Consider the following 10,966-nt stretch of genomic DNA (forward strand, 5'->3'; position numbering starts at 1 on the left):
GGGCAGAGCCCTCAGTCTTAGAGCCACAAGGAAATCAATTCTGCCAACGATACAAAGGATCTTAGGAGTGAATTTTTCTGAATTGAGCCCATCAATGAGAACCCAAATCATTCAACCCCTTAATTACAGCCTGTATCAGTCTGTTCTCATGCTGCTAATAAAGACATACCCAAAACTGCATGATTTATAAAGAAAAAGAGATGTCATGGACTCACAGTTCCACTTGGCTGGGGAGGCCTTACACTCATGGCAGAAGGTAAAGGAGGAGCAAAGTCATGTCTTACATGGCAACAGGCAAGAAAGAGTGTGAACCAAGTGAAAGGTTTTATCCTCGGGGCAGAGCCCGCACTCCATCGTACAATGGCCAGTGCATCACATCACTCACGAAGTGGATTTTGCCATGGCAAACAACAGGGCTCAGAAATATGCAGCTGACAGAGAGCAGCAGGGACACGAACCAAGCAAGGAGTTCAAGGGCAAGAGCAAGGCCAGGTGTGAGATGGAGAAGGAGGATGCCTTTGAAGATAGATACCCCCAAAGAAGAGCCTTCTCTCCAAAGTTTAACGAGGAGAGAGGAAGAGAGGCCATAGTGATCCTGGGGGCTCAGCAGAGGGTCCAGCAAAAAAGAAAGTAGCCAAGGTGACTGTTAAATCTGAAAACCTCAAGGTTATAAAGAATGAAGCCCTCAGAGATGCAGATGACTTCAACACTTTCCAAGTGACCTCAAGAAGGCACACTATCCGAAGAGAGGGGCTACCATAAATGAAGACAGCAATGAAGAAGAGGAAGAAAGTGAAGGTGACTGGGAAGATGTTGAAGAACTTAGCTGGGTGACATGAGAGAAAGCACAGCCTTCTCTCAATCTCTCCTGCCTGTGAAGCCAGTGGAGATAAAGACTGAAATGCCAGAGCAGGTAAAGGCAAGAGAAAGAAGTGAAAAGATAAAAATGGAGTTTGAGACACATCTTCAGAGGACAATGAGATCTTTCAATAAAGAGGTCAATGAGGACACACACAAGGTTATGTCCTGCCTGCTAGCAAATAGCTTCTATTGAAATAACATCTGCAGGCAGCCAGATCTACATACTATAGGCCTCTCCATCGTCCCAGCCTGCTTTATCAGAGTGCCTCCTCGAGATGTGGGCAGCTACTACCTCTCCAATCTGGTGAAGTGGTTCACGGGAACATTTACAGTTAATGCAGGCTTTCATTCAGACAGTGAACAAGATAACTGGCAGACTATGTTGGAAAGAAAATTTCCTATTTACTCTGTTCGAGATGATGAGGAATTGGTCCATATATTCTTACTGATTCTCCAGGCTCTACAGTTTCTGACCTGGCTGGTAATGTCTCTACAGCCAATTCCTCTGAAGTCAGCAGCAGCAAAGGGAAAGAAACCTTCCAAGGAGAGATTGACTGTGGATCCTGGAGGCTCCTCAGAAACTTCCAGCCAAGTTCTAGAAAATCACACCAAGCCAAAGACCAGCAAAGAAACCAAACAAGAGGAAACCTTTGCTAAGGGCACCTGCAAGCCAAGTGCCAATGGGAAGAGGAACAGGGAGGCAGAAAGAAACAGAGCAAGCCCTCCTCCAGTGAGAAAGATGAGGGCACGAGGGACAAGCAAGAGGAAGCAACCATGTGATGTCCACATGGCCAAGAGTGGCAAGTGGCCTCCAGGGTGTTTTACAAAGAGGATAGTGGGAGTGATGATGCTGGCAATGGCTCTGATTTTGAGGTCTTCACTGGAGAAAACTCTGCTCCCTCTGATGAAGATTCTGAGCCCAGCCCTCCAAAGCAGAGGAAGGCCCCTGCTCCTCAGAGGACAAAGGCTGGATCCAAGAGCGCCTCCAGCACCCAACATAGGAGCCATCATAAGGACCGAAGCATTCCAGTGGCATCCTCAAGCTCTTAGAGCAGTAAAAGAGGAAAGAAAATGTCTAGCCATGGTGAGAAGGCAGAAAGAAGGATCCTGGCTGGTATAGATCAGTGGCTAGAGGCATTCTGAGAACAGGAGGAAAAGTGGGTATGTGTGGACTGTGTGCACAACATGGTGATCCAGCCTCTGACCTGTTACAGGTACGCCACCAAGCCCATGACCTATGTGTTGGGCATTGACAGTGACTGCTGGGTCAGAGATGTCACATAGAGGTACGACCCAGCCTGGATGACAGTGACCTGCAAGTATTGGGCTGTTGCTGAGTGATGCGCCAAGACCTTAAGACCATATCAGAGCCTATTTATAGACAGGGGAAGAAAGACTTGGAATTTCAGGCAAAACACATGGACCAGTCTTTGCCCACTGTCATTGGCTTATGTAAGAACCACTCTCTGTATGCCTTGAAGCACCATCCCCTAAAATATGAGGCCATCTCTCCAGAGACAGTTGCCATCCTTGGGTATTGTCATGAAAAAGTGGTCTACTCCAGGGATTGTATGCACATTCTGCACTCCAGGGACACATGGCTGAAGAAAGCAAGAGTGGTGAGGCATGGAGAAGTGCCCTACAAAATGGTGATAGGCTATTCCAACCTTGCCTGGAAAGCCTGACTTGCTGAGCACCAGCTGGAGGAACAAAATGACCTGGTCCTGTTTGACTACTGGCAGACAGAGGAGTATCAGCCCCTCGTGACCGTGGGCGGGATAGTGCCCAGAACAAGTTAGGGAATGTGTACCTCTTCTTGCCCACCATGATGCCTGTTGGCCGTGTCCAGCTGGAGGACCTGCCCAATCTACAACACGTGGCCCACAAGCTGGATATCAACTGTGTCCAGGCCATCACTGGCTTTGATTTCCACGGTGGCCACTCCCATCCCTTGACTGACGGATACATCGTCTGCGCGGAATTCAGAGATGTGCTCCTGTCCACCTGGGAAAATGAGCAGACGATCATGAAAAGGAGAAGGAGAAAAGAGAGAAGTGAGTTCTAGGGAACTGGAAGCTGCTGGCCAAAGGTCAGCTCATCAGGGAGAGGCTGAAGCATCACTGTGGGCTCAAGAGTGAAGCACCAGCTCCCCACGCAGATGCAGGAGGTGGACTCTCTTCTGATGAAGATGAGAGGACTAGCTCTCAAGCAGGAGCGGCCAGGATACTGGCTGCCTCCTGGCCTCAAAATCAGGAAGATAAAGAAAAGCAGAAGCTGAAGGGTGGCCCCAAGAAGACCAAAAGGGAAAAGAAGGCAGCAACTTCCCACCTGTTCTCATTTGAGAAGCTGTGTGCTGAGCCTCTACTACAGGGACACCCACCACTTGTTGCTGCCCCACTACAGGCCCCACACCTGCCCTGGGCATGCCCAACCCCCAGTGATGGGGGCTTCTCTGCTGAGATGGCAAACTGAGGCAGCATGCACTGAGGCAAAGCCAGGAAAGAGGAGGTGGAACTGAGGAGGTGCTGCAGGTCCAGCCTGGCCCCAGCCCAGTCCCAGCCCTTGTCAGATTCACCCAGGATGAAGCCTTCAAAGCTTTTGCTACCAAAGCCCACTCATTATTTGGGCTATAGAAGACTTTGCTGGAAGACACTTTCCTGCCTCCTAGACCTGTTCTTTCCATTTTTGGAAATGTAGTTTTTGTATGGAAGCCACTGGGAGATTTCTGGATGGGGGTGCATCCATGAATGCACTGATTCTTTCTTCCAGTTAGAGGCTTCATCTGTCTGACAAGTTCACTTGCCTTGCTTGCGGACCTGGTACCCTTCCTCTGAAGGCCTGTTACCTTCCCCTGAATCAGGCTTACTAATGCTGCCCTCACTGACTCTTTGCATTAGGGGAGAGAGCAGAGGAAAAGTACAGGTCATCTCAGATTATGGAATTGCTGGGATCTAGTTTTCCAAGTAGCATTTTGTGGTGGCAGAAGCCTAGAAAAAGAGCTAAGGTCAGGGAATAAAAGGACAAACATCAATTGAAAATTAAGGAATTGTTAGTAAAAGTAGATCAATGTTAAACTAGATTCTATTCATTAGTAGATAAATGTATAAAGCTATCTGTACTATAGATACTCAGGAGAAATAACATTTATAACATTTTGAGAAAAAAATAAAGTATTTAAAAAAAAAAAAAAAAAAGGCAAGGTACTCTTATAAAACCATCAGATTAAGACGAACTCACTACCACAAGAACAGCATGGGGAAACTGCCCCCATGATTTAATTATCTCTCACCAGGTCCCTCCCACAACGTGTGGGAATTATGGGAGCTACAGTTCAAGATGAGATTTGGGTGGGGACACAGCCAAACCGTATCATAGCCAGCTGAACCCCTGGGCAGAGCCCACTAAGCTATTCCTGGACCCCTGACTCCTGAAAAACTTGCGATAATAAATGCTTATTGTTTTAAGTAACCAAGGTTGTGATCATTTGTTATGTAGCAACAGAAAGCTAATACAATATTCAACAGCAGGATGAATGTGTTATATTTCAGTATTGAATCAGAATATTTAATTTCATAGTACTGAAAGAATTTGGATAAATTTAAAATGTGTCCTTACATTTGTCAACAGGTACAAAGTTACGGGTAGAGAGAAGGAATAAGTTTTGGTGTTCTATTGCACATCAAGGTGACTACAATGAACACTAATGTATTATGCATTTCAAAATAGCTATGAGAGGATTTTAATTCTCACCACAATTAAATAACAAATATTTGAAGTAATATACTAATTAGCCTAATTTGATAATTCCACAAAGTATACATGTATGGAAAGATCACGTTACCACATATAGATATACGCAATTATTTGTCACTAAAAAAAAACTATAAAAATGTGTCATTAAAAATTAATTCAATGTCTGACTTTTTATTTAACATGCTTTGGTGGTCAATTTTCTTAGACAATTTACCAGTACATTCAAAACTTGTATTATATTTCTAATCTCAGTAAAACTAAAATCATATTCAAAATGATAAATTGCTGCTTCTCTTAAGAAAATCTGGGCAAGTCAATAATGTGTCAATGTTTTTCTAATGGGGAGAGTAAACATTATCACCATGTAAAAAGTATATAATGCCAAGAATAGTTGTATAGAGGTCACATCAACTGATCAAAAACTGATGCCCTTAATCACCTGTAAAATGAGTTAACCACCTCTTGTAAAACAAAAAGAAACTGACTGGAATTCCACTACAGCAACATGGTCCATCTATACTTCTCTCAATTTAAACCCATTTTTGCATGACACACATGTCCTTAGAAAAGTAAATCTGGGCTCTTACCATTCCATTTTGATTAAGTAAAGCAGGGTCGGAATAACTGTCAAAGGTGAGTCCATATCTAGAAAGGGATACTGTAGGCTAAACGTGTCAGCATTCTGTACTTTGAGTCAAGTAGGCTTGTCCTCAGCAAACCACATTGCAAATGAAATTAAATGAAGCCTGTGGATTCTACAGGTCCCAGGGCAAATGTTGGAGTCCTGATCCAAGACCCCCTACAAAGTTCTCAATTTTCAGCCAGGAATGTATAAATGACCTTTGCTAGCTTCAGGGCTTTTATACATTTTGCTTTTCTGGCATTTAATGGAGTCTTATAGAGACTGAAGTTCCCAGCGGGCAGTGTTCCATTTTGTGTAATTCCACTCAGCACAGAAAAGCAATAAAGGGATATACCCTGAGACAGTTTTCTCTAGATTCAAGTATGGTAGCACTTTCCTTGACATTTCACACAGGACAAGGAAACAAGCCAGGGGACGGGAGGGGGATACCTATTTTTGCATTAAGCACAAGTGTCTTTACATGTACTATATCACCTCCTTTATAAGTCACAAAGTACTTAAATATAAAGGTGATAGATAGCAGTTACTGAGTACCTACAGGGTACCTGCACTAAGTGCTTTAAGGAATTACAGTAAGTCCTCACTTAGCATCACAGGTTCCTGGAAACTGCTACTTTTAAGTGGAGAGACATAAAAAAATAAAATAAAATAAAATAAAAATGTGGTTTTGTTGTTGTTTTGCCTCAGCAACGTTATAAAGAAATGATGTTGGGTAAAACATTATTAGAGGACATGCTATATGCATTTAATTCTTTACACAGCTGTATGGGAAAATGTTCCTGTATAATTGTGGTATGGGTAAGGAAACTGAGGCTTAAGGAGATATTGTAATTGGTAAGTTGAAGTTGAACCACATTTATTTAAATTAAAATCCACATGCTTAACCACAATGCTTTAAAGGCTTCCCTTGTATATGCTGTAATGGTCAGTGAAGGGGCAAAAGGAAAGACAATGGGAATATTCTATTCCCAAGGACAAACTTGCGGTATTTATCCTGGTAATAATAATATTTGTTTAACCGAGGTGCATATGTATGGTATATTACAAATAGCAAAGTACCTTCCAAAACGTATGCCATTTAGTTATCACAAGAGTCCTACTGCTGGTTTGGTAGAGCGTATAGCGATGCCATTAAGAACGTAAATTTGGTGTCAAACAGGTTTAGGCTTAAATAGTAGCCCAGAAATTTATTAGCCCCACAACCACAGGGAAAGTAATCTCTCAGTTCCCTCATCTGTGACAGGTGCTAAGATACGCCTATCTCTCAGGGTAGATGACAGGATTATTTGTCAGTGAGCACATGCAATAAAAATGTTTGTGGTCTTGTTTTACGTATTATGAATCCTGATTCCCAGGAGCAAGAAGAGCTGGCACCGGCCAGAAGGTAAGAGGTTGGGCCAAGTTTTCTTTCTCCAGTAGCTCTCCTTTATCCCTTAGGCTATCCAAAGGTGTAGAATGTGGGGTTTCCAGTACTCAAGTTCTCCCGTCCCCACCCTGACTCAAGGCGATAGGAGTTCCGCTAAACTCCCTCCAGCCTTGCCTGACTGAGCAGCCCAAACTCAGCCTGGACCCCTGCTTCGCCTCCCTCAAACACTGCGTCACAAGCCCCCTGCGAATGTTCACCTCGAGCCTGGTTCTGGCCAGACCCCGGCCTTGCGCACAGGGAGGACGATTTCGACCCCAATTGGCTGTTGCCCTGGGTGACCAAGAACGCGTTGGGGACGCGGGAGGCCACGGCGGATATTTAAAGGCTGCCGCTGCCTGCGCCACACCAGTCCCGCCAGGACGGCGACAGTGAAGCACCTGGGTTGAGAGGGAGCAGCAAGGTAACCGCGCAACCCGTGCCTCCCTGGCCCCCGCCCGCGCCTCAGCCGAGCCGGGTGTGGGGGGACCCGGGAGTGTGTCTCACTGCGTGTCACCTGCCAACACCTTCCTCCCCCACCATCCTTACTCAGCCCCAGTCTCACCCAGCATACCTGGGCGAGGCAACCCGGGTGCGAAGGACAAGAGATTACGACCGAAGAGCGAGCAAATCAGGAAGACAGCGGCCTCCTGGAGAGGAAGACGTGATCCCAGGGGCAGACACGTGGCGCTGCGTGGAGAGACGGGGTGACCAGACGACGCTCTTCCGACCGTCCTGTTTGGCCAAACTTGACGACAGCTTCTGGGTCGCTACCATCTAGACCTCTCAGAGCCCCCTGAACCATGACGGAGACCCTCAACATGAGAGAAGGCCCTCTGAACCTGGGCGGCGGCGGGGCGCACTCGGCCTCCCTGCGCTCCTGGTCGTCCTGCCACCGAAGGCGCCGGGGCGCTCCCGTGTACAATAGATGGCACCACTATAGCCCCAAGACCGAGTATGGGCCCCCAAGGAAACAGCCAAAGCCACAGCACGGCCCGGGGTTTTGGGTCCAACCACCCGTGTGCTCTAACTGGGGGTGCTGGGGAGGGCCCTGGCGCCCACCCCCTCCGGGATTCCCGAGGCCCCCTGGCCGGGTGCAAGTGATTCCTGTGTACGGCCTGCACCCGCTCTGCTTTTGCTGCTGCTCCTGCTGGAGCGGATCCTGGAACCCTGGCTGGGCGAGGCCCCCAGGCAAGAAGAAGCGCTGGGGCCGCAGGGGCCGCAGGGGCCGCGGCCCGCGCCACCACCCTCGCCGCTCCTCCTCGCGGAGCCCGCCCGCCGATCTGAACACGCTGCTGCGGCCGGCCAGCCCGTACGAATGGCGAGCGCCTGGCATGCGAGCGCCGCGCAACACCACCCAGTTCATCATGGACCAGATCTACGAGGACATGCGGCAGCAGGAGGAGCTGCAGCGCCAGCAGCAGGCCCTGGGGGCGCAGCAGGCCCTGGTGGGGGGCGAGGCCTCCCCGGCCGGATCCTCCGGAAACGACGCGCCCCCTGGCGGCAGCGAGGAAACCTGGGCGCTGCCGGAAACTCTGTATGACCTTGTGCAGAATCCTCTGGCATTCAGTCCCACCCCAGAGGAAAACCAGTCTCCTGCCCCTCTGCTGGTGAAGGAAGACGAGGGGGAAGAGAAAAATGATGACGAGTATGACCAGGAGATGTGTGATGTAAAGGAGGAGAGCGAGGAGGAGGAAGGAGAGGTTGAAGATGAGGAAGGAGAGGTCGAAGATGAGGAGGAGGAAGAGGAGGTCGAAGATGAGGAGGAGGAAGAGGTCGAAGAGGCTGAATACGTGGAGGGGGAGGAGGAGCTGGAAGAGGAGGAGGAGGGGGGCCTGGAGAAGAACAAGCAGGGAGGGGAAGAATTTCACTTGCCTTTGGAAATGCCTTTATCAATCTTCGTAGGGGCTGAAGAAACGAGAGAGAACTTTATAAACTGTACTTTTTTAAACCCAGAGCAGATAATTCCCAACGTATCGCAGGAATCCCTGTTCCTGGCACAGGACTTTAACTGTTAGACATCAGAAAAGGGATTGAGGAAAAGGATGGAACTGATTTGAGGCTAAACTGGATTAGCAATTTATTAAAAACTGATTAAAAAGTGAGTTCCATTAATAAACAGATCTATGTAAACACCTTCTTTGGCCATTATAAAATGTTTAAAATTTGACGTGGTTGTGTATGACTATGGGTGGTGGTGGGGGAGATTTCAAGTATAATTTTACTGGAACTGATTAAAGGCCAAATATTTTATTACTTACATTTGAATATTTTCATTTGATGTCTTCCCCTCCAGAAAATTGAGTTGTTTTTTAAATCTGGTAATGCTGAAAAAAATGCTTTGTTTTTGCAGCAAATTTATACAACTTAGTCACTTACTGATCTTGGAATCAAGAGAGAGTTTGTTACATGCTTAAGAAGGACATTCTAAGGCTACTGAATGTTAACCAGTGTTCTTAACACAACTGAAGCCATTTTAAATCCCTGCATTTTTTCAACAATATTTTTCCTAATAGATTTTTCCACCTTCAGAGTTCATTTTTGAGGGTTGTATTTTCTTAACCCATTTGCAGTCTCTTGTGGCATCGCTCATTTATATTCCTTGTTCCACAGTGCTATGGATCTTCCTCAGAAGAACAAGAAGTTGCTTCTGTGGAACTGGTTATCTGCCATGGCCTCAACAATCCATAATCCATTCATGGAGAGGATTCCCCATGGTCAGAAGTCAACTTGCACATCTAGTTAAAATCCAAGGTAACTGCAAACAATGGAACATAGCTTAGGTTCTGAAGCCTCGTTATTGGATATAGTCTTTGTCATAAGTTCTGAGCAGCCATAAAGATAGTTTTGCAGAATGGATTTTTTAAAAGAAAAACATTATTGACCTTTTGGGGATGGAATATCTTATTTTGTTTTTCAATTTGTCTTCCTTATAAAGGAGAGTAAAACAAAGACATGTAAGTGTGAGTCTGTGTGAGCTAGTTTCTGATATCTAAATAGCAATTATCTATGGAGAAACGTCATTCAAAGTAACAGCTTTTGTTCAAACATTTTTAGGAAGTAATAATATGTTTCTTCCTGGATAGTTAATAAAAGTTCCATCCATAGCATATTTCCAAGATATCCTTAGATGATGAATTTGAATCTGCCGTCTCAGAAATTACATCATTTGACTTTGAACCACAATTTAGCATTTATTTGTTGAAGAGAAGAATGTGTGGTGATGTCTTATCTGAGTGTTGATTGTTACTGATATATTGCAGTTTTCAAAGTGATAAGCATAAGCTATTATTTAATAGCTTTTTATTATTTGATAAAAAAAGTATTAAATAAAAGTAACTTGCCTCTCATTTCTCATTATTTAAATATCACAAATCTATGCAGCAATGCTTCAGTGGCCAAAAGGATGAATAGAAGAGAGGTGGAAAATTGTGATAATTTTAAAATTACACCAAACATTCCAAATTGCAGTGGTGAATAACCAAAACTCTAAGAAATCATTACTTTCTACATGATGGAATTTCTTAATGACCTCTAAAATTAAAATTAGCCATCTCTGTGTTTTACTGTTCTAATACATGCATGTAGAGGGAAATCACAAGAATCCACCTCCTAAAGCTAAATAATAAATCCTTGCAAGTCACAGCCCATAAATACAAAAGGTCAAACTTACGTGTGTTCTCACTAGAGAAGCCTTTTTTTATTTTAGATTAGATGTCTTCACAATCCCATCCAGATATTTCTCTATTTCTTCCCGCAAAATATTTTACTTTTAAATTTAAGGATTCACTACATATTTATTGACTTCATATGCACAAGGTGTTATTCATTTGTTACTTCAAGGGATGTAAACATGGGCAATGCCTCAGGAGTCTACATTCTTGCTCATGAACCATTAGTCAACAAATATTGAACTACTGGGGGCCAAGCACTGTGAACAGTGATAAGAATACTATAGTGAATGAGCAAAAACACTCTCTGACATTGTTATTGTTTAGTAGAAAAGTCAGACATTAAATGAGTTAGATGGATGGCTCATTGCAAGTGTTCCGAGGGAAAGGTACCACTAAAGAAACATAGAGCACTGAAGTGGCCATGAGTAAGGCTGAGGATGTTTATTGTGGGCAGAGAGACCCTTAAGTCTAAAGGCCAAAAGCTGGGAGAAGCTTGGTGCCTTTGAGGAACTGAGTGTCTGGACGGACCAGAGAGACTGGAAGCAAGAGCTAATGAAGGTGAGAGAAGTGTGCAGAACCCATATCATCTATTCACTTTTATGCCATCCATAGCTTCTGAAATAGACACCAGCA

At 45.1% G+C, this 10,966-nt stretch overlaps 1 protein-coding gene and 1 pseudogene across 1 annotated transcript; both read left to right on the forward strand.

Annotated features, from left to right (window-relative positions):
• Positions 1-400: 400 nt before the first annotated feature.
• Positions 401-3,333, forward strand: LOC101047045 (DNA repair protein complementing XP-C cells pseudogene; annotated as a pseudogene).
• Positions 3,334-7,462: 4,129 nt separating this feature from the next.
• On the forward strand, positions 7,463-8,677 carry CCER1 (coiled-coil glutamate rich protein 1). The gene has a single exon (XM_003927871.3). It carries the CDS (start codon positions 7,463-7,465, stop codon positions 8,675-8,677), a length of 1,215 nt encoding a protein of 404 aa, XP_003927920.2.
• Positions 8,678-10,966: the final 2,289 nt, after the last annotated feature.

Source organism: Saimiri boliviensis, chromosome 7 (assembly GCF_048565385.1).
Source record: "Saimiri boliviensis isolate mSaiBol1 chromosome 7, mSaiBol1.pri, whole genome shotgun sequence".
NCBI lineage: Eukaryota > Metazoa > Chordata > Mammalia > Primates > Cebidae > Saimiri > Saimiri boliviensis.